The 24,327-nt window shown below is 38.6% G+C and overlaps 2 protein-coding genes across 4 annotated transcripts; both read left to right on the top strand.

The window, feature by feature from the left end:
- The first annotated feature begins 517 nt into the window (after positions 1-517).
- LOC104221970 (NADPH-dependent pterin aldehyde reductase-like) lies at positions 518-5,970 on the top strand. The gene is made up of 5 exons (XM_009773129.2): positions 518-1,106; positions 2,831-2,900; positions 4,464-4,657; positions 5,253-5,425; positions 5,651-5,970. Exons 1-5 carry the CDS (start codon positions 852-854, stop codon positions 5,718-5,720), a joined length of 762 nt encoding a protein of 253 aa, XP_009771431.1. The 5' UTR covers positions 518-851; the 3' UTR covers positions 5,721-5,970.
- A 1,018-nt stretch (positions 5,971-6,988) lies between these two features.
- Positions 6,989-10,452, top strand: LOC104221969 (NADPH-dependent pterin aldehyde reductase). 3 transcript variants are annotated; one of them, XM_009773128.2, is made up of 3 exons: positions 6,989-7,196; positions 9,777-9,925; positions 10,151-10,452. In XM_009773128.2, exons 1-3 carry the CDS (start codon positions 7,104-7,106, stop codon positions 10,170-10,172), a joined length of 264 nt encoding a protein of 87 aa, XP_009771430.1. In that variant the 5' UTR covers positions 6,989-7,103; the 3' UTR covers positions 10,173-10,452. The 3 variants fall into 3 exon arrangements, 1 of the variants encoding a protein (XP_009771430.1); XR_011402929.1 differs by having other exon boundaries at positions 6,990-7,533; XR_709855.2 differs by having other exon boundaries at positions 6,990-9,638.
- The last annotated feature ends 13,875 nt before the right edge of the window (positions 10,453-24,327 follow it).

Raw genomic sequence — 24,327 nt, 5'->3', positions numbered from 1 at the left:
AATTCTTTAAAATAACTATTTTTTTTTAAAAGTACTTTTGATCTTTCAAAACTTTACCCAAACAAGCTAGAAATAAAGTAGGTTCGGTTTGTTAAGTAACAGTTCCATTATAATGTCCGGATCATAAAACGAGATTAAATAATAACAAATTTATTTAGTAAATATACTTTTATTGATAGATATTTAATTTGTTGGAATAGAAGAATACATGAGCTATAAATATAAATAATGTACATTTGGTTTAATATTATATAAACTTGGATAGAATTTTAAGTTTTAATATTAACCTTAATTTTATTAAAAGATTTCGGGGAAAGAAATTTGAAAAGGGTAATTGGTAAATATGTTATTTTGATATTTATCTCAAGATTAATAATACATAATTATTATTTCATATAAAATATTATACTACAATTGTAATATGGCTATATTGAAATAAAAAATTTAATCGAACCCAAAATAGTTGTATGCCTTTAATTTTTGTAATCAAATGACCCCCAAAGAGTAAAGTGCTGGCATTCTAGAGGTTGAAAGTTAAAACAAAAAAGAAGAGAGCTGGAATCCGATTTGGGGTCGTTTAGTTCGAAGATAAATTATGTTGGAATTGAGATTAATTATGTTGATATTAGCTATTATAATATTATCTTTTGACGATTAGATATATTGTATTGATTCTGAAATTGTCTATGCTTTATTCGAGGATTATTATTTTTCTCTGTGATAGACCCGATATAATTTTTAATTTGAGATAATTTATTTTAAAATAATTCTATCCAAGTATTATTTTTGCAACTGGATATAAGCAGGGAAAGGGAAGTAACTTCAATTCTGCCGCTTTCCTATCAGAAGACATGACACTACCGCCAATGCCGACGACGGCAGGAATTTCCAGTATGCGATTAGCCGGAGGAGAGATTCGGACGGTGTTAATTACAGGCGTGAGCCGAGGATTAGGCAAAGCCCTAGCCCTAGAAATGGCGAAGAGAGGCCACTGTGTCATCGGCTGCGCTCGTTCTCAGGACAAGCTCAATGCCCTCCAACCCGAGCTCGCTTCTGTTACCAATCCTCCTTCTGAGAATAAACACCTCCTCATGAACGTCGACGTGGTAATCCTTAATTTCACATTTTTCTCTTTGCCCCGCCCTTTTTGCATAAATGTATTTGCGTCCAGAATCTTCCCACGGAGTTGCATTTGTATACCTTAATTTTTTTTGTCAGTAGTTTACTTAGGAAAATTGGTTAAACAATTCAATTAGAAAGCTTACTCAAGATGGTAATTGTCTATGGATTGACATTTGTCGCCTTAAAACATGCCAAAACATTTGTGTGGCTATATAATAGCTTCTCATTAAGGTTAAATGAGAAGTTCAAAGTAATTGGTTCCAGTTATAGAAATATGTCTTTTTGGAACAGATTAATAAGGAAATATTATCACATAAGCTGGTGACAGAGAAATATTTTTTTCTTCCTCCACATCATTCCACATTTTACCTACTATTATTTTTGCTCTGCGGTTTTGTGAAACTGAAACATGAATTTGTAATGTTGTTAGTTTTGCTGCTTGTTTCGTTGTAGCTACTGTGGTATGGGTGATTGTTGTAGTTTTTCTGGAATATGGCTCCATTAATGTATTAGAAAACTCCGCAATAGTTGCAGAAATTAGAATTTGTCTATTCATCTGGATTAGGGTGTATACTATCCTGCATGTAGTTTTAGTTTAAGCAACAAGGAGGCATGAATAGAAGAAGATCGAGTCATTGAGAAGACTCAAGAAGTTTTTTTTTTCCTCTGAACTGGATATACAATAATAGCTTCAAAGCATTATTTTAACTTCTTCATCTGAACAAGACATCACGGGGAATATAGTTGGATAAATTCAAGTTCCAAAGGATGCGCAAGTGAATAGGCTGAAAATAACGGCTGGAGACTAAGGGGAGGAAAAGCTAAAAATACCAAATACTTGAGTCAAAGTGGGGTTTTGGCTGTTCTGAGTGTGGTTAGTTTATAAATAATGAGGATGAATTGAGTGAAGACTGGTAGAATGAGTTGAATAGGAGACATGGAAAATGTAAAAGCCTATGTCTCTCAGGTGGAATAGAGTGTTGCGGTTACTTATTCGATTTGACGAAAAGTTCATGGAAAATATAGTTCGATAGAAAGTAGAAACTGAGTCTCGAAGCTCAATTGAAGGCACAGATTGATTGACTCCAGAATTGGGCAAAAATGATGTGGGACAGGTAGGAACAAGTTTCTAAGAGAACAAGAATATAAATGACCCGATGTATACTGAAGATATGGAAATTCCTTTAATTTTTTATGTCCATTATCGAGGAAGGACTTTTATGGGGGTGCTCAACTCTAGAGACCCTTTTATATGTTCTCTTTTTGATGTAAATTTCTTTTTTAATTTTTTATCTAGTGTTTCCATCTGCTAGTTTTGCTAAAAAATGAGGGATAAAAGTGTCCCAACATATCAAAAAAGAAAAGAATGGCTTGTAAGACACTACGACTAATATTAAAAGCCTTGTTGGTTAAGGAGAGATAGAATACATGTTTGAAGTTCAGTACAAGATTTTCTGCACCTCCTCAATCAGTACTTTGTACCTTGTCTATATTTCTGAGTACTTGCTTTCCATATTGCTTGCATCTAAATCTCAGGTGTTTGTCATAGTTGAATGTTGCTGTGATGAATAAACATATTGGCTGACTGCAAGAATGAATATATCTGTGTTTGTATATTTATATAGTTTAATTTGTTTTCTTCACAAAATTGCTAGTCAGCCTACATGCATCCATTGACATAGTTTGTGTTTCTTCCTTGGCATTTCAGAGTTTAAATAGCAGTGTTGAAGAGTTAGCACGTGCTGTTATGGAGAAAAAGGGCGTTCCTGATATTATTGGTACTTGGTTGTATACAACCTTGCTGCTGCTGTACATTTTGTTCTTTTTATAAAGGATATAGTGATCTTAATAACTTTGCTCCCATTACCAATATTAAAGTGCAATCTTACTCCTGCCTCTCTAACAACAACATTCAATTGACTTAAATAATTATTTAATAATTCAGATGAGTTTTTCCTGAATCTTGGGATTTTTTTTTTTTTAAAATTTAAACGAAGAATATCTTGAAGGAGAAAGCATTCTGCGATGGTCCGACTAGAAATTGGAGAAAGTTTCTCTCATTAATCCTATTTAAGGCTGTTATTTCTGAGTTTCCTGTCACATCTCACAGTGATAGATGAAAGCATATTTGTCCTTGAGGATCTGAAATTAATCCTCACATACATACTAATTTAGGTACTGGACTTGATTATACATCACTAACTGATGACATCTTTACTTTGAGAATAGCCAAATTATTCTGAAGATAATCAATTTTTCTTGGCATAGATGGAGCATATTGGTTCTGGTTTCTACTTAGAGAAGAGGGTAAAACAAGTGCTTCTCATTTTACAAGTGGCTTATATTCTCTATTCATATTTCCTGAGCTGTTTCAAGACTGCACAGTGTAGCCTAGGCTTTGTGCTGTTCATCAGTATGTATTATGCCATATTGTGTCATCATTCTTTTGCCATCATTAAGCATTCGGTTCATTATTTAGTATGGTATTGTACACTCCTGCACTTAAAGTTAAATCGCAGCCTCCCGCTCTATATGCATGTACTGCTGGTTGATATGTCTGTTGACACTTGCTTTAGAAATTTGTGTTATCATTATAAGGTCTCGAGTCGAGTTGCTGGGATTGGTGAGCTAATTTCGTGTTTTATAATAAATTGAGAATTTATAAATAACTGGGGTCACTTGCAAGATTCTGATAGAGATGTAGTTGATTGATTGATTGACTGTAATTTTTTTTGGTCAAGATGGCTGTAAGTTTGTAGCATTAAAATAAAGGTAGGAAATTCAGTTGGATATTTACTCTTAACTAGGAGTGTCAATTATGTATAATGGGTCGATTTAGGTAGAAAAAAATGATTGAATCATTGAGTGGGTCAATGATCCTATTTGTTCGAAGTCTGTTCCGGTCGAAATGAGTAAGATCAAGATGGGTTGACCAGCGGCTCTTGATCCAAACCGCCCAACTCAACACTACTTTCCCATTTGTTTATGTTTTTCTAGTTTATATTGTAATGTTGAGTTGCTTAAAAATGCTTCATTGAGCAATAAAGTAAAATTATATCATTCATCAAAACCATTTGTTTGTCTTTTTCTTTTGGGTGACAGTGTGCGCAGCTCCATGTTTGTATGGGCTGGTAAGTAGCCCAAGTTGACCCAGTCTTTTCAATGGGTTAATTTGGGGTTAACTTAATTTAATCCTTGAATGGTTATGGCACTTACCCAACCTGTTGAAGTTTGCTGAATTGGCAGGTTACACTTTTATGGTTTTAAATTGACACCCTATAGTTTGTAGTGGTCTTTGTTATCTCATATTCAAAAAGACCTAAAATATGAACCTCGCTCAGTGAACAGTGCAGGAACTATTAATAGGAACAACAAACTATGGGAAGTGCCAGCTGAAGAGTTTGATTCTGTCATTGATACCAACATAAAAGGAACTGCAAATGTTCTGCGTCACTTTATTCCCCTAATGCTTGAGAAGAAGCAAGGAGTGATCATAAATATGTCTTCTTCATGGGGAAGATCTGCCGCTGCACAGGTAAAACTCAGTTTCTACTGAAATTACCAGAACTTTATCCATAAGTTCTCATAGTTTTACTCTAGTCTGTTAATCATATTGCTGATGATTTGCAAAAATGTTGGTTCTTGTATGCCAGCTGTGCATCGGATCTCATGTTTTATGTCCCTAGAGTTCCACGTCATAAATTCTTGGATCTTTTCCTTGATAACTGAGGGGTTTCAAAATATGCAAAGAGCCAATATGCTTGATGAGCTTCATTTTGCTAGGTTAATTTGGTGACAGTTGAGAACATTTGCCCTATATGACATGTAGTGACCATGCAACTCATACATTGATCATTTAAGCATTGAAGAACCTAAGTTGCCTTTTTTTTTTTGTGTGTGTGTGTGTGTGTGTGTGGGGGGGGGGGGGGTCTCAAATGTGAGCCTTTAAACTGGCACTTCAAAATTTGGAAGTTAATGAGGACGGAACTTTATGCATGCGAATCATCACCAGATTAATTATTCAAATGGGTGATGAAAAAACCAATTTATTTAGATTTCCAACTAGCTTAAATAATTGCTGGGGGTTCGAGTTTGGCCAATATTGTTGTGACCTGATTGGATCTTCACAGGTGGCACCATATTGTACTTCAAAATGGGCAATAGAGGGTCTGACAAGGTCAGTTGCGAAGGAGTTGCCCCCTGGAATGGCAGCTGTTGCACTTAATCCTGGTGTCATTTACACAGACATGCTTCAGTCGTGCTTTGGCAGTTCAGCATCCCTCTACCAGACACCTGAGTCATGGTACTTTATACCTTCCACTTCACCCTCCTCTCCTCAAACTCGTCAAGAACTAAGAACTACTTACAATTTCTTTGGCTGTCTAGATGCAACTTTGACATCTTTATTCAATTGGTATTTGGGGCTTGTCTAGGAATGCTACAGTTATGTTTCAACTTACGCATTTGCTTCAAGATGAGTTTCATACTCTAGAAGTTTGCTGATGTTTAAAACTTTCTACCTTGTCAGGGCTCCAAATGCAGCTAATATGATACTGAATCTAACTGCAGCTGATAATGGGGCATCTCTTTCGGTCTGAATTTATGCAGCCGAGTGACATACTACCTTTTGTAGACAGCAGAATGACGGATATTACCAGTTTTTAACTCCAGCGATTATGATAACATCCCCCCCCCCCCCAACCCCCCAAGAGTTGTCTTATGTTTTTGTGAGTTTAGGAGATTTGAAACAATTGGAATGCGTTGAACAACTAAGACAGAGTCAGAAGGGAGTTTAGGCTATGTAAATTTGTCTATTTGGTTGATAAAGTAGGTCCTATTTTCCGAGCATTTTTCTTGTTTTCATTGCTAATCATCTTCTAATTAAGTACAAAGGCAAATTTTTTAAAAATACGAGTTAATTCTAAACAAAAATTAGTAAAATCAATCCTTGAGAACCGAAAAAAGAAAAGCTATATTGAGATGTTTAAGTCTTGAATGCGTAATAGCATAGTATAGCCAGTTTTCGGACTGGTCATTCAAAAATAGCTAGCGTTTACGAAGTCAATGAAAAATAGTCACTATTTTGCTGCAACAGAGACCGGTCCAGCATAATATACTGGAGTTCGGTGTACCTGTGTATGAACTCCAGCATATTATGCTGGACCGATATACTTTGCTGACTCCAGTATAATATACTAGAGACTGGAGCACCGGTGCTCCAAACTCCAGTATATTATACTGGACAATTATACTTGCTGGAACTCCAGTATATTATGCTGGAGTTCCAGCATACTTATTCTGGAACTCCAGTATAATATGCTGTAGTTCAAACATACATATGCTGGAACTCCAGTATAATATACTGGTGTATTTTCTGGGTTTTGAACAATGTTTTCGCTTAGATTTATCATTACACAAAAAAGTGATTAAATTTCGATTACTTTTGAAACTGGGCTGCTTTTGAACGACCAGTTGTAAATCTGACTATTTTTGAATTTCTCCCTAATTTTTTCGGTGTAGTCGTGTATAAAAGAAGAAGCAACCTTCGTTCTCCTTAATCATTACTCTCCAAAATTAAAGGTTTATTCTTTTTTTTCCCCGAAATTTCCGACAATAATAACAACATAAAAATAAAACAATTTAAAGAAAAATGGACGGTCAGAAATCGATGTTTACTGTTTATGTTCACATCATTCAAAAATTCAAATTCGTTAAATTACTCAACTATTAAACTTTGATATGAGAAACTAAACTTTCAATTATTAAATTATTATTAGTAATATAGCAATAAATAAGTCAAATAAATATTTTAAGCTGCGAATCAAGTATTATGTTTGAGCTTAGTTATTTTTATCCGGTTTCTACTTTTACGTTTATGTGGCTTTGACCTCCTTATATATAACAACGGTTTTCTTCATTCAATTTCTGGATTGTGCACCCCGCCGGCCCCTTTCCCTCCCTCTCTTCCTTTCTCCAACACTATGGCTGAAGTTGTAAAGGTGGTGGAAGAAGTAACAGCTGAATCAAAAAATTTGATGACCAAAGTGTCATCTCTAAACAAAGACGAAAGTCTGGTACAACGTGAACTTCTCAATCCCTTGAAATTCTCTCTAAAAGCCGTAGCTCTTTTCTTTGCGATGAATTATTTTTTCTGTGTTTGCCCTAACTTCAAACAAAACTTTACAATGTCCCGTATTTTACTTTACTGTGGTGAGTGGTTTGGTCCAAGTAAGCGGGACTTTTGTTTGCTGCTATTTGGCCTTTAGGAAAATAAAATTTGTGAAAGAAATTGAGGTGAAATGTCTAGCTGAAAAGCTATCAGCTTTCGGGGATGAAATTAATGCTGAGATACTTAAGTTAAGCGGGCTGGAGCAGGAAATGAATGCTGATACAAGGAAGAAAGTGGAGAAGGTCAGAGAGAATCTCGATATGATGGAGAAGAGGGTGGCGCAAATGCCAATTTCTGCATCTGTTCCTATTTACTATCAGTTCTTCATAGTTTTTTTCGCATTTAAATCTCTTGTGGTTGCCGCCTTTTTATCAGGTGTCACCCACGCAGTTTTTTGCTCCAAATGAGCTAATGAACAACCCTGCCAAGTAACTAGCTTCGTAACTTCAGTGTGTAGTTGATCTGACTAGTAGCTGTAAGTAGTTATTGTGTTTAGTGACTGTGTAGTTAGCCAATTGACTAGTATTTAGTGCTTTGTGTGTAGTTAGCCAACTATCTGGTATCCGTTAGCACTTTGTAGTGATTTTGTAATGACTAGCTTTATCTGTTACCTTTTACAGTTCAGTTTATTCAAAACCTTTCTATAGCTTGTTTCGTGCTTAAAAGTTTTCTTTTCAATTCTGTTTTTTCATATATTTTATAGCAATTCTAAAATGCCAGTGACTGCGTCATGGATTTGGCAAGTATTATGGGTTGGAAAACTGATGTTTATCCCTCGGTTTATATGGGGCTTCCTTTAGGGGCCAAATATAGTAATTAGGGGGGTGTGGCAAGGTGTGATGGTGTTATGAATGGAAATAACATCTTGGAGGATGAATTAGGAAATTTAGCAAGTTATGTGTTAGACCCGGGTTAGAGAATGTTTAAATAGCAATAGGTTAGTAAAACAAAGCAGACGATTGTATTGTGAAGTTCTTTTCCCCTTCTCTGAGTCTGTCTTCTCACCCCCTTTCTATTTCTGTATTTCTGTGTCCTCTCCATATCAAACGGTCTTCATTACTGGTTAGGCTTACCGATATAGGTAGTATACTGAAGAATTCAGGTACCTCATTTAGCTCCCAGTCATTAATGTCTCTTCTGAGTTTTATATTCCAGCTATTATCTTCCCAGCATTGTGCTACAGTGAATTCTTTGTCGAGTACCAATCTGTATATTACAGGGAAAAGTTCTCTGAGAGGTAGATGACCCAACCATTTATCTTGCCAAAAGGAAATCTTCCTTCCATTACCTGTCTTGAAATCAATATGCTGTGAGAAAACTGGCCACAAGGAGTCTATGTTCCTCCAGATACTAATTCCTTGTGAAGAGGGATCTCTGTTGGTGTACCATACATTCAAAAGACCAAATTTCTCTCCTCCACAGAGTGTCGGCTTCTGCACTAAATCTCCAAAGCCACTTCAATTAAAGGCTTCTGTTCTGTATCCTTAAGGTCTTAATGCCCAAACCTCCTTGTTCCTTAGTTGCAGTGACAGTGCTCCATTTGACAAGATTAATCCGTTTGTTTTCTTTATTTCCCTGCCATAAAAATTCCCTCCTTAGCTTGTCTATTTTCTTCTCCACTTTGGATGACATGAGAAATAAGGACATAGTATATGTGGGAATTGAATCCAATACACTGTTAATTAATATTAATCTTCCCCCAAAAGAAAGGTATTGTTTCTTCCAGTTAGCCAATCTTTTTTCACATCTATCCACCACTCCTTGCCAGATAAATTCAGATTTTGCTTTTGCCCGCAGAGGCAATCCTAGGTAACTTGTAGGAAGAAACTCTGTTTGGCACCCTAAAACTGCAACAACACTATGCAAATCTTGAACTGTGTTCACTGGAATTATTCTGCACTTCACATGAAGTCCTGAAACTCCTTCAAACACACATAGAATCAGTCTCAAATATCTCAATTGATTCACCTCTGGTTCACAAAAAATAAGGGAGTCATCAGCATAGAGAAGATGCGAAATAGAGAGGCCCTGGTCCTGTCTGCATTTCACCCTGAAACCACTGATTCAGCTTTCAGAACTGCAAAATTGATCATATTACTAAGTCCTTCCATTACCAACAAGAATAAGAAAGGAGAAATAGGATCTCTTTGTCTAAGGCCTCGTTGGGAAGCGAAGAAACCCTGTGGTGAACCATTTATAAGTACAGAGAACCTTACTGTACTGATACAATGCCAAATCCAATTCAACCACTTCCGGTCAAAGCCTAAATCTTTGAGGACCTTCAGCAAGAAATTCCAGTTCACATGATCGTATGCATTCTCAATATCAAGTTTGCACATTATACCTGGTATCTTCTCTCTTAGCCTAGTGTCGAGACATTCATTAGCGATTAAAGATGCATCCATGATTTGCCTCCCTTTCAAGAATGCCATTTGTTTACTTGACACAAATTTAGGCATAACCTTTTTAACCTCTCGGTAAACAGGTGACACCATATTGTACTTCAAGGTCAGCTGCGAAGGAGTTGCCTCCTGGAATGGCAGCTGTTGCACTTAATGCTGGTGTCATTTACACGGACATGCTTCAGTCGTGCTTTGGCAATTCAACATCCCTCTACCAGACACCTGAGTCATGGTACTTAATACCTTCCACTTCACCTCTTCTCCTACTCTTCAAGAATTAAGAACTACTTACATACGATTTCTTTGGCTGTCTGGATGCAACCTTGACATCTTTATTCAGTTGGTATTTGGGGCTTGTCTAGGAATGCTATAGTTATGTTTCAAGTTATGCATTTGCTTCAAAATGAGTTTCATACTCTAGAAGTTTGCTGATGCTTAAATCTTTCTACCTTGTCAGGGCTCCAAGGCAGCTAATATGATACTGAATCTAACTGCGGCTGATAATGGGGCGTCTCTGTCGGTGTAAATTTATGCAGCTGAGTGACATACCACCTTTTGTAGGCAGCAGAATGCCGGATACTACCAGTGACATACCACCTTTTGTACCAGTTTTTGGATCCATTGAGTATGATATCAGTTTTGTCTCCAGAGGGCCAAAGTTTTCTTATGATTTTGTGAGTTTAGGAGATTTGAAACGTTTGGAATGTTTTGAAATTTGAGCAACTAAGATAGTCAGAAAGGAGTTTAGGCTTGCGTAAATTTTGTTTCTATGTTGGCAAAATGGCCTCCGGGCCACCTAAATTGCACCGGATCTTATAAGTAAACACCTCCGCCTTCTGACTATGCTTATGTGGCAGTAGCACAACTCACGTGGTCAAAGTGCGTGCCAATCATGCAGACAAAGTGCGTCGTTCGAATTACTCTATTTAAAAATGTAAAGGAGAAAGTAAATAAAAGACAACAAATAATAATAATAAAAAATCCTAAATCCCTACCATATCCCTTTCTTATCTTCTTCCTTACCCCTCCCCTCCTCCACCCCCCCGCCCAAAAAAAAAAAAAAAAAAATACCTTTTCTTTCTCCCTACAGTTTCTTCCTGTTCCCCCATCTCCATCTCCTTTCTCTTCATTGCAGCTTTAAATGATCCCTTGGCCAGCCTCTATTTCTTTGCAAAATAATCATTTTGGCATTGGTCTATCTCATTTTTCCGGTTGACGACAAATGTGTGGTGGTAACAGTATTTCTGGTGATCTTCTTTGGCCGATTGGAACGAAGAAATTGCTTGAAACTTTCAGGGATGGGAAGTAATAGGTGCTTAAGGAGGTTTGTTAATTTTGATTTTGATGAGTGTCGTCGAGATTTCATTTTTTTCGAGGAAAACTTTATCGGAATGGTTTTGATATTTTTTTTTAGAAAGATCTTATGATTTTTTGGACTACTTTCTTGACTGAGGTTTGGTTAAAATATGTCGCAGGATATCAATGGATCATATTTGAACTTTTATCATTGAAAATGGTGGTTGGGCAAGGGAAGATTTTGGCGGAACAATGATGAAGAACAAAGGAAAAAGCAAAAAGAATTAAAATTTTGATAAGTTGGTTTTAAAAAAAATGGGACCCACAAATTACAAATGTCAAATAATAAATTGACACACTATGAGGGAGGAGTTTATTATAAGTAACTTTATCGAGTTGACGTGCTAAAATGGGAAAATCAGAAGTTTATATATACCGGATTTAAAATTCGATGCAGTTTTAGGTGGCCCGGAGGCCTTTTTGCATTCTTGTTTGATAAAGTAGTTCATATTTTCCGAGCATTTTTTTTTGTTTTCATTTGTTAAACAGATAAGATCAATTCAAGCAATTTGTTTGACGAATCATTCTCTGATCAATATTTGAAACCTTGTACTTCTGATATTTCTGCAAATTTTCTTTTTAGACAGACGAGTTAATTCTGTAAAAAATTTAGTAAAATCAATCCCTGAGAAACAAAACAAAAAAATAGCAGTTATATTGAGATGTTAAAGTCTTGAATGCGCATTTCTTTTCTTAATTTCATGATGTGATTACTTTCTTTAATTAAAGGCTTATCCCCCAAACCTCAAAAAAAAAAACTGATGATAATAATATTAACCTGAAAATAAAATAATTTAAAGAAAATCGTTAAATTACTCAAATATCAAACGAGAAATAAACATTATAAGCTCCTAATCTTTGTTATTTTATATGACGTGGTCTTAGCCAGCTATATATGTAACGACGAATTGCTTGCTCCTGTTATTCCATAGTGTTCCAATTCTCTTGGGCGGTTCCCTTCTCTCTTCACCCACCCTAAAACTCTCTCCCGAAAAATTACTTACTATGGCTGAGGTTATGAAGAAGATTGTGGAAGAAGTACAAGCTGAATCGAGGAATTTGAAGGAAAAACTGGACTCTCTACGCAAAGACGAACGTCGGGTACAACGTGAACTTGACAATTCCTTGTATTTCTCTTTAAAATCGCTTGGGTTGTCCTTCGCAATGATTGTTGTTCTGGTGCTTGCGTTTTCAAACAAAACTCTAGAATTAGAATGTCCCTTGTTTTACTTGACTGGTTTAGTCCTAATGAGCTTGTCAGCTTTTTGCTGCTATCTCGCATTGATGAAAGTGAAATTTCTCAAAGAAGGTGAGGTGATGGATCAAGTTGAAACCCGATCATCTCTCCGGGATGAAATTAAAGCTGAGATGGTTAAGGTGAGGGGGCTGAAGCAGAGATTGGATGCTGATACATTGGAGATATTGGAGAAGCATCTTCATATAATGGACGAGAGGCTGAAAGGAAAGTCCATTTGTGCATTATCTGCTAGGTGCATCCAGTTCCTTATAGTTTATCTGGAATTTTATTCACTTGGGGTCTGCTGTGTGATTTTGTGGTGCCTCCCAAATGATTTTTGCGCCAAGTGAGTGAATGAAGACGACTCTGTCAAGTATAGTGATTGTGTTTTGTGACTCTGTAGTTAGCCAATCGACTAGTATTGTTCTGATTGTGTTTAGTGACTATCTCTATGTCTAGTTAGCCAAGTGACTAGTAAATCTGGTAGTACTTTGTAGTGATTGTGTAGTGAATAGCTTTGCCTGTTGCTTTTTAGTGTTCAGTTCATTTTAAAAACTCTGTAGCTTGTTATGTAGTGATCGTGTAGTGAATGGCTTTGCCTGTTACTTTTTAGTGTTCAGGTCATTTTAAAAACTCTGTAGCTTGTTTAGCAATTACAGTTTCCTTTTCAATTCTGTTTCTTATATTCTTATAGCAATTCTTGAATGGTTTGTCTGTATTAATTCTATCAATGCCAATGACTGCATCATGGATTTGGCAAGTATTATGGTTTATCTGGGGCTTCGTTTAGGGACAAATATAATAATCAGAGGTGTGTGGCAAGGTGATTGATAAATGTGATAGGAAGCTGGCAGGTTGGAAGAAACAGTTTCAATCTTTTGGTGGTAGACTTCCACCGGTGAGTAGTGTTTTGGATGGGATGCCGACTTATCTGATTCGCTTGTTCCGATTCCCAATAAAGTTGAAACGAGGATAAATTCTTTAAGGAGCAAGCTTTTTTGGGAAGGAAGTGGTGATAGGAGAAAATTTTCTTATGGTGAAATGGCAAACAGTACTGGTGGAGGAAAAAGGAGGGGGACTGGGGGTTAAAAATCTAAAGATGCATAACAAGTTCTTCAAGTGCTTATGAATGTTAAAGGGTAATGGTTGGGAGTTATGGAAGGAGGTGGTTAACGTCAAATATGGCAAAGATGAAATTGGTGCCCCTATCCTGTGTTAATACCTAACGGATTAGCAATTTGGAACCAAATATGCGGATTATGGAATGAATTTCAGCAGTCTATCATCCTAATAGTTGGAAGTGGTGTTAAAATTAAATTTTGGACTGATATGTGGTGTGAGCACGTGATTTTTGCCTTATATATGAATAATTCCCAAAAATTCCAACAAAATAATTTATTTATTTATTTTTACAATTTTTTGTGCATTTTGATATCATTTTCTGATAATGGTTGCCTTTTATTTGTGCATGTTAATTCATATAAAATACAAAAAAATGCATTTGCATTTAGAATACAAAATAGCTCACTTCCGCATTTTAATTGTTTTAATCGTAAATTTGGCGTAAAATAGGTTTTAAATAGTTTTAGAATTTAATTAGTCTGGTTTTGAAATATATTAGGACTTTACTTTAATTGTTACAATTTTATAAAATCAGAAAAAATAAATACAAAATTACAAAGTGGAAGATAAAATACAAGAATAGATAAAAGAAATAAAAGAAAAGAAGAAAACAAGAAAGAACAAAATTGGGCTCATCTCAATTTAACCCAAATCCTATACCCAGCTAGTGCCCAATTCGGACCAGCCCAAATCACCCCTCCTTTCCCACGACCCAGGCCCAATCCCTTACCCGGTCCTCCTCCCAGTCGATGAAACGACATCGTTTCCCCAGCCCTCAATCACGACCGTTGGATCTCATCAATCCAACGGTCCGGATCTAACTAGGATGTATATAAGTGTCCGAAATGCCCCCTCCTACCCCATTTGTATCGTCTCCTTCACCCTCCAAACCCTAATCCACGCCGCCCCAAATCCCTCGCCGGCGGTGAACGTCAACTACACCAACGGTCACCTAATTAACACCATCAACTCCCCTCTTCCACCTCTTTCCAGTCCTGTATTTGCTTTTCCTCGAATCCGGCCAGAACTCGTCGAATATCGATTTTAATTTTCCGGCCAGTTCGCAAGTTTGTCCAAACCCGTCCAAAATCATACCACACAATCCCGAGACTTCCATCAACCCAAATCCATGACTGTTTTCTTTCGAATCCTGTTAAAGTAGCTCGGACTTCAAATCTAAAAATTTTCGGTCAAAACCCTAACACAAAATCTTGTGATTTTGGACTGTACTATCCTTAACCATGTGTTTATTGTGAAAACACATGGTTAGGGATGTTACGAGTCAAAAATCTGGAAAGATTCGGATGATAGCAATCGACCGAAATTTCTCGTGCTTCAGTGAGCTTTCTTGTTTCCTTTTTACTTGCATAGTTACAGTTTTAGTTATAAGTTTTGATTTCATTAAGGTGTTCTGTTAATTTTACAATTTTGTTTTGTGTGTATTAGTATAGTTTAAATCTTCTTTGTTCCTTGCTCCTTGATTAGTAAAGTATCTTCGCATTTGTAATTTAGATTGAGGCATGCGTCGTTTATTAGTTAATCACAATTTCAATTGTAGAATCGGCATAATTAATTAGTTTGGATTCAGTACCATTTTTTTTTCCATTAATATTGATTGATCCTGTTTTTTTTTTTTTTAAGTTGTTTGGGTTTGGGTGATTGAACAATTGGATTGGTTAGTTCAATTGGTTAATTTCTGACTTCTAATTAAGCAGTCCTAGTTAGTTTTGAATTAATTTAGGGGATTGGTTATAGCTGTTGAGAATATAGGTAGAATCAGTGATTTGGAGAAGCTTTCAGGGGTAGTTTAGGCATGGAAAATGGCAGTTTCTTTGGGAATAGTAATTTCAAAATAGGGGTAAGGGTAGTATAGGCAGTTTAGGGGTAGAAGAGTATCCTAGGGCCTTCTAGAAAGGTATTTTAGTGTAGATTTCAGCCAGCTTAGGATATTAGCTTGGGAAACAAGTCAAGAAATGAGGGACTAAACTGAAAATAGGGGAGGGACTAAAAAGAAAACCAAAAATCTGATTAACCCTCTTGGATCACCTATAAAAGGGGGAAGTGCCTTGAGGAAGAGGAGAATTTTTCAGCCCTAAAGAATTCCACTAAACATGTTCTTCAGTTCCCAGATCTGAAATTCTATTAGCTGAATTACAACACTTTTCCTGGTTTAATTTCGAGTGGTTTCTAAGATCAAACAAGTAAAATTTGGAATCATTTATCTAGGATTTTAATGGTTGGTATGCCTGAGTGTGTTTTGGGTTGATTATTTGAGTTTGCTCTGCATTTCAACTCATTTCTGCTAAACTGTTGAATCTGGGTGGACTGAAATGTTCCTTCACTGACTGTGACTGGGTTATTACCTTAGTTTCTGAGCTGCTGAGCTGTTACTGCTGCTAACCTCCCCTTCTCTATTTACATTCCAATTTCCAGGTACACTTTCAAAATCACTTCGATGTAATCACAATTTGGGATGAAATGCAATCACCTTGGTCAACCTGTGCTCGTTGGATGTATATAGCTGTAATCAGTTGATTGATAAATGATTATATATATTTGATTCGTTTGGATTGAACTGTATTAAGGATGGTTAATTCAAACCATTTCTAGACTGTTCAGACTGTTGCATTCCATGTTTATGTAGTTGTAGCTTTCAGTTTTGTTTAAGCTTAGCAGTCTGTTGAAGTTAAATTTGAAAAGTTACAATTGATTTCGAGTTCAATACACGTGATTGGTTTCAATTTTGGTTTTAATCTGAATTGCATATTCAATAGCTTCGTACTGGGCCAATTTTCATTTGGGCCTAGGCGTGTTAATAGGCAGCCCAGATCTGTCTTGGTTAGGTGATGATTTGAATTGGGCCTAGGTGCATTAAAAGCCTGAAGCAATTAGTTAACCCAAAGTGTGCCCCCAAGGGCTCGATCCCTGGGCTTTACAGATGCCTATCATTGGGTTTAAAATTTGGCCTGCGTTAGGCCCAATGCCCAAAGCTGTAGGCGTTTGAGCTCACAGCATGTGCAATTACCTGATTTGGGCCTTATGGGCTCAAGACCCATTTTCTCTGTTTTTTTTCTGCATATTTGAACTCGGATTTGAAAAGTATGGCCTTAACCAATCAGGATTTTTAGGGACAAATTAAGTAGATAACAGTAGAATTATTTAAATGACTAAGTTTGGAAAGGTTGTTTAGTACATTCCACCGCCTTTTCCAAAATAATACGTTAGAATCTTTAGGCACGATTTAATTAAATCACTTTCTTAAAATTCGGGTGCGCATTGATGTGGCCCAAATCCCAATCTCAACGAAGTTGAAGTGTGTTGACAACCACGGGCGCATTGATTGCGGCGCGGTTCGAAACGCATTTTCACGACGTTGCAATTCTTTTTAAAAAAATAATTATAAAAAGCACATAAGCTAGCATGTATTAAGATTAGATAAAATTAAATACAAGAGTTAAGCGACTGTGCTAGAACCACGGAAGTATGCTGACTCTTCTACTGGACTACTTGTTTTCTACATAGTTTCGATACGAGCTTCAATATAGATTCATCGTTTCGAAATAACGCGACTACTTTTCTGAGTTCAATCAACAGTGGTTTTCCTAATAAACAACTAATCTCATTTATCAAGACCAAATGGGCTAGTTCTGCAATCCGAACTGGAAGGTCGTTTCTTAATGCAAATTTAGTGTACGTTATTAGTTTGCTTGCAATCCCCTTAGCAAATTAACAAAACTTATTCACTCCTTAAAGGCGAGGCATGAGATAGTTCTTACCTCATAAACAACCAATTAGGCGATCAAGCAAAAATTTGGATTCATCATATATAGTAGGGATTTAGCATGTTAGTTGCTTAAACAAGTAAGTTTAGTATTTTTCTCCTTTATCTTCCTAGAGACAAATGTATTAGAAATGTAGCCACTTTAGGATATCCTTTTTCTAAAATAGAGATGAGCCTCGCCAAATAAAAATGCAAAATTGCGGGGCCCTCAATAAATAACCATAATAATTATTTAGAATTCAGGATAGGCCGTTTAGTGAATTTCATGGCCTTCTACAAAATAATAACGCGCTAGACCCTTAGGGCACGGCTTAATTAAATTACATTCTTAAAACTCGGGTGCACATTGATGTGACCCGAATCCAAATCTCAACGGAGTCGAAATGGTCAACAACTACGGGCGCATTGATTGCGACGTGGTTCGAGATGCATTTTCACGACGTTGCAATTCTATAAAAAATAAATGATAATAATAAAAGCGGTTTAAACTTAATAAAAGCACATAAGTCATAACATGTATTTAAATCAGATATTTAGCCATTATAACAATTTAAGCGACCGTGCTAGAACCACGGGATTCGAGGGTGCCTAACACCTTCCCTCGGGTCAACAGAATTCCTTACTTAGAATTTCTGGTTCGCAGACTTCATTTGGAAAAGTCGAAAATTTCCTCGATTTGGGATTCAAGATAAACCGGTGACTTGGGACACCAAAAGCCAAACCTTTCCCAAGTGGCGACTCTGAATTAAATAAATAATCTCATTTCGAATATTGTCACTTAAATTGGAAAAACTCCCCTCGCGCATTTAACCCTTCGGGGTGGGCGCGCAAAAAGGAGGTGTGACAGCTCTGGCGACTCTGCTAGGGAATCCGAACCCAGAACCACTGGTTCAGGGTTCAAGAATTCGAGCTTAGAATAATTGTTATATTTGGCTTTATTATCTGATCTTTATTACATGTTTTTGCATAACGTGCTAAATGTTGTCTTTTACCGCTTTGATATTATCTGAACTGTATATAAACTGTGCCGAAACCCTTCTCTTCTTACCTCCGGGGAGAAGCTCGCTGGTCGAGACTCCCTATTCTGTTAGTGTCAATACCTGAAATAAGAAAGAGGTCGGACAAGTTACAAAGCCGGACGATCTCGCGGGTCCCCGGTACGTAGCCCCCTCCTCGGCTCGAGTTGTCCGCTCGGGTACACAGTCTAGAACGTATACCCAGGTTGCGAACCTAGAATAACTTGACTTCATGCCGGATCCCTAGTAGGAACGCTTATTTGCGTCATGTTGCATTTGACTTAGGGGACTCAACACAGGGGTTGGGTCCGTCTAGGACAGACAACCTGAAAAGAAAAGACCATCATGCTGCATTCCTACCTGTGCTGTGCATTTATTTGCTTCGGTTCCGCATGTCGACCGGTTCCTAAAAAAAAGGGAAAATAGCGGCATAGGGGAGATAATTACTTATTTTGGAAAATAAAACCAATGTTCAAGTATTGTCAAAACCTCGCCGGAATTTTTCTAAAAAAAAGAATAAAAACAAAATTTGTCTTCTTAGTTTGAATTATTAAAAAAATACAAAAAAAAAATTTTCTTTCATGTCCAAAATCAAAAAAGAAGGTATTTTTTTTAAAAGTAAAAAAAAACGGAAAATTCATAATTCAAAAAAAATGTGTTGTTTCTTTCGTAGTACCCCTTTTATGAATTCAGACTAATAGTCCAGATTTTTCCTAAAAAAAAAATATAATAAATATTTTCTTTAGTCTTTATCTTTTTTCAAAAAAAAAAAAAATAATAATAATAATAATAAAAATACATATTTTTGATTTCTAGGTTTATTCGATTTACGGTATGCCCGAACTACGCCGGTTTGATTCTCACCGGATGTGAGATACGTAGGCAACCCTCGTCGGGTTCAACCCCCATTTTGGCTAAAATAGCCAAAATCAATGAATAAAAAAATGCGTTTCAAACTTTAAAAAAGAGTCGTAAATAAATCGGGTGACGCTGTTTTGTCATAAATAGCCGAATGTTCCCGAAAGGGACGCCGGAAGGCTGACTTTGCATAAATAGCCACCTTTGGGTCTTGTTTAGCATTTTTATCCAGTAGACCCACACAGCCTTAAAATCTTCGTCCCCGAAGTGTTTAAAGGCCGTGTTCAAAACTTGATCCCCTCTGTAAAATATTTTTGAGTCAAGTCATTTTTGTTAAAATCACCTTAATAAATGTGCAGGATGAGCACGATGCAAAATGAACATTTTTCAATAATGACCAAAATCCCTGTCAAGTTACGGCTATGGTGGAATGATCTAGGTGTTGAAGGACAAAATGAGGTTAAGAAATATCTGAAAGGTCTTGTGGGTCTGTTGGAAATCCAGCCTCGGGGAGATATCATAAGAGCTTTGGTTACCTATTGGGACCCGGCGCACAATGTTTTCCATTTCTCTGATTTTGAGCTCACCCCGACTTTGGAAGAAATGGCCGGATACATCGGGAATACTGAACTTCCGTTGAGGGAAAAATACTTGGTCGCCCCGAGAGTCGTCACGGTACATCGGTTCCTAGATTCATTGAAAATACCTAGAACAGTCCACAACCCAGATCTAGCAGCCGGATTCTGTACTCCATGCTTCATATATGATAGGTACGGTCATGAGGGGGGATTCAATAATCCAATCAACAAACTGTGCAGCAAAGGAGTTCGTCAGAAGTGGGACGAGCACAGACGGGTAGCGTTCATGATAATGTTCCTGGGCCTTCTGGTATTTCCAAGGAAAGATGGAAACATTGATTTGAAGGTATCTGGGGTCGTCAGCACTTTACTCACGCAAAGTGACAGTACCCTCGCGCCAATGGTGGTATCTGACATCTTTCGAGCTCTCACAGCTTGTAAAGCTGGGGGAAATTTCTTCGAAGGTTGTAACTTGCTCCTACAGATATGGATGACCGAGCACCTCTGCCATCATTCCGAGATTTTGAGCCATGGTTCCTCGGAAAAGACATGCATAGAAGAATCTTACACGAGAACCAAAGAGATCAGTTTGCCCAAAGGAGTCCTGGCATGGACCTCGTTCTTTCAAGCTCTTACCGCCAGCCAAATACAATGGACGTTGGGATGGTTGCCTGTTGATGAGATCCTATATATGTCTGCAGCTAAAACTCATTTCTTGCTGATGGGGCTTAAGAGCATTCAACCTTACGCACCCGGCCGAGTTTTGAGACAGTTCGGAAGATGCCAGACAGTACCTCATGAGGAAGATCTTAGCGCTCAAGCAGTTGAGATAAGTCCTAACGGACAGTTCCCAGAAGCAAAGATTCGCCAAATCTGGAATGAGGGTCAATATTTGAAATCAGATACTTGCGTGCGGGATCGAGCCAAAGGAGAAACGGCGCCAGGTTACCTTGCATGGTACAGAAGGGAACTTGAGCATGAAAGGCCAGCTAAGAGACCCCACATCCGGAATTTCACCGAGTCATCGCAAAGGCATTGGGATTGGTTAGCAAAGGAAAGAGGCTATTGTGCCGAAATCAGCAGGTTAAAGCAACAAGTAGAAGGCATGAAATACGAGCACAACGTGCAAATTGCTACCGATCTGGGAGAGCGGAACAGGTTAATTCAAGAAAATGAAATGCTCAGAGCCCAGATCAAACAGATAAGGTTGGATGCAGATAAACAGCCAAGGCGTCGATCAGACGAGCACCTGATAAAAAGGCTAAAAAGCGAGATCAGAGAATGGCAAGATGGTTTGGAGAAATCTGAAAATGTCATAGCAGAACTCAAAGCACAGTGGGATACAAGAGCAGATAAGCATCGTCGATACCTGAATCAATTGGAAGGCGACCACGAGAAAACTGTTGCTAAAATGAAGAGAGAGATGGCTGCACTTGAGATCAAAGCAGCTAATCAGGCTAAGGATTTCCAAATTGAGAGCAGATACTGGTATGACTCAATAGCCCAGATGAAGTTGGAAGTACGGCGACTGAAGCATCAGCATGTACAAGATGCTCAAGTCTTCAAGATATGCAACGATCAGATAAAACGCCTGCTCGTAGAAAAGAAGCAAACCAGAGATAGGATCAAGGCCATTGCCCATGCCATCACCAGACGATGCCTACGATGTGAGAACATGTCCAGCGTTACCGTCCTCTCGGCAGTAATGGGTTATGTCAAGCAGACTATGCACGAGCTGGAGCAACTTGAGAGGGATTTCACGCCTAGGACCGCGGCGAGGCCGAACGATGCCCCGCGGACACCAATTTTCAAAACCATAATGCACTCATAAGTCGAATCGGTATCTTAGCATTTTTTGCCTGTTTTCCATCAGGGTGATTTTAGTCTATGTTGAGTCTAGGTTTATTTTCGAAGTTTGCTTTTTCTTTCGCAAAATGTAGTTTGTAATAGACCACTTCAACAATAAAAAGGTTGCTTCTTTTACGCCCATTTGTGTTTTTCGAACTACGTAATGATCTGATTCACGTAGGCATCGTGATACGTAGGCAATCCTCGTCGGATCCGGTCGCATTTCTGTTACTGCAAAATAAAATAAAAAAAAACAACATAAAAGAAAAACAAAAGAGAAAAAGAAAAAGAAAAGAAAGAAAAAAGAAAACTAATAAAATGCCGGAATGACGCATGCTCTCGTAGCAAACATATAGTTAACTGTATAGGTGCATCATGCCCAACGTGAGATTAACTATATGTTATTTGCTACAAATTAACCGTGCGTTTGTCATTGAGTATTCCAGGGTTTTTGAAAAGACGGTTGGTTTGGTGAAAGTCTGGCCTCGCACTCATATTTCACGAGGTCAAGGAGAAGTGTTCAACTACCTATTGTCAGGGCCAGAAGCAGTACTCACACTTACTTCACCAGGTCAAAAGGAAGTGTGGAAATGTCTTCAGAAATTCCATTGCAAACAATCCCTGTTTCCGAGGAAAGCTCGATCTTAGCCGTCCTCACACCTGAATCCGCAACTGCGGAGGAAAATAGAATCCTACGGCTCCGCATGTTGGAAATGCTGGATGACTGGAATAATGGGAAAGAGCCGCCAAGTGTCGTCCCCGGATTCCCTGAATTATTCTCCAGGTCAAGTGGGACTTTTAATGTCCCCATAAATTATCCTGCCACCCCATTCGGGTACCCAGCCACCTCAGCCTTCTCCGCTGGATCGCCTTCTGAGCCTCATCCCCGGATGTCATCCACTGATGCAAGCATGAACATCTTTACTGCATCGCCTTGCCCGGTTACGGCACAGCCTACCACGTACAAGCCAAGCTTTGACTCATCTTCTTTTACATTCCAAGCACCATCGTTCTCAATGGAACCAACTAGGTTCGCTACCAGTACTAATCCTCTACCGCCTCAGTGCGAGCTTGCACCCGGGCAGGATCAGAACCCCAGAATTGCAGAACAAAATGAGATTGCCAAGAGAATGAGAAGCCTTGAACAAAGTTTGAAGAATATGCAAGGATTGAGCGGACAAAAGAGCGTCTCTTACGCCGACCTGTGCATGTTCCCTCACGTGCACCTGCCAACGGGTTTCAAGACCCCCAAGTTTGAGAAATACGATGGGCACGGTGACCCCATTGCACATCTTAAGAAATACTGCAACCAATTGCGGGGAGCCGGCGGAAAAGAAGAACTGCTAATGGCATATTTTGGGGAAAGTCTAGTAGGGATAGCTTCGGAATGGTATATGGATCAGGAAATGTCCCGATGGCATATATGGGATGATCTCGCCAGAGATTTTGTAAAACAATTCCAGTATAACATCGACATTGCGCCAGACCGAAACTCTCTGTCGAATTTGAAGAAGAAACCTTCTGAAAGCTTTAGAGAGTATGCTATTAAGTGGCGTGAACAGGCGTCGAGAGTGAAGCCTCCCATGGATGAAGTGGAAATGGTCACTACCTTTCTCCAGGCTCAAGAGTCTGACTATTTCCAAAACATGATGTCAGCTATGGGTAAGCCATTCGCGGAAGCGATCAAGATTGGAGAGATGGTGGAAAATGGTTTGAAAACGGGTAGAATTCTGAGTCAAGCAGCCATAAGGGTGACCTCCCAGGCCGTCCAAAGCGGGTCCGGAGGAACGACAAGGGGGAAGAAGAAGGAAGAAACGACTATGGCAGCCTCTGAAGCAAGGGAGTATCGTCATCCCAGGCCCCATTTTCCGGAAAGAGCCCCACAACACTACTACCCCCACTCAAATTTGGCATATGCTCATCAACCTTATATGGTCATGAATGCCCAACCTTATAACCATCCACCACAACAAGCCAACCGAGGCCCAGCTCCACCTCCCAGAAATCAGCCTCCTTACCGCAACCACTATAACCCACAACCCCCGCAGAATAACTACCGCCCCCAGGAGCCACCTCGACGGCGGACTTTCACGCCCATCGGTGAACAATACTCTACTTTGTTCCCTAAGCTAGTCCAGTTGGGTTTCTTGCAACCAATCCCCCAAACGAGGCAAAACCCAACATCGCCTTCTTACAAAGCCGGAGTCAGATGCGCCTATCATTCAGGGGCCGAGGGACATGATACAAACGACTGCTGGTCATTGAAAAGAGTGGTCGAAAATTTGATAGAGCAGGGGAAAATAGTGCTAAGGGACGAAGAGATCCCAAATGTGACTAACAATCCATTGCCCGCTCACAATAATGGGCCGCTGATCGGAATGATTTGTGAAGACAAAGAGTTCGACCCTGCTCTGAAAGCCATAATTGCCATTGTCGACACGGGGAAGAGGCCTGAAATAGACCAGAAACCAGAAAAGGGGGAGGAGGCCAAGGCTATAAAGAGCAAGCCTGAAAAGAAGATAGAGAAGAAAGTGGTCCCTGTAAAAAATGAAGTTCTTTACATACCACGAGGTCGAGCTGAGAAGACGCAGAACTTCGGGATCAAAAAGACAAAACCTATGTACGTGCCGAAAGGGGCCTATGTGGTCCGGGGGACGATTCAACCACCTCGGCTGAATGAGCCAGTGGTTATCGGACGCGTGCCACAAAAGCCAATGACCAACCCGTCCACAGTGCCGTGGAATTATCAAAAGACTTTGGTGATGTACAAAGGTAAAGAGGTCATGGGAGAACTTCCAGAAAATACTTTCATTGGAAGGTATTCAAATACCCAAGAAC

The sequence above is a fragment of the Nicotiana sylvestris genome, chromosome 1 (assembly GCF_000393655.2).
Source record: "Nicotiana sylvestris chromosome 1, ASM39365v2, whole genome shotgun sequence".
NCBI classification, from domain to species: Eukaryota; Viridiplantae; Streptophyta; class Magnoliopsida; order Solanales; family Solanaceae; genus Nicotiana; species Nicotiana sylvestris.
Note: the sequence above shows the minus strand (reverse complement) of the source record. Positions and strands in the feature narration are given on the sequence as shown.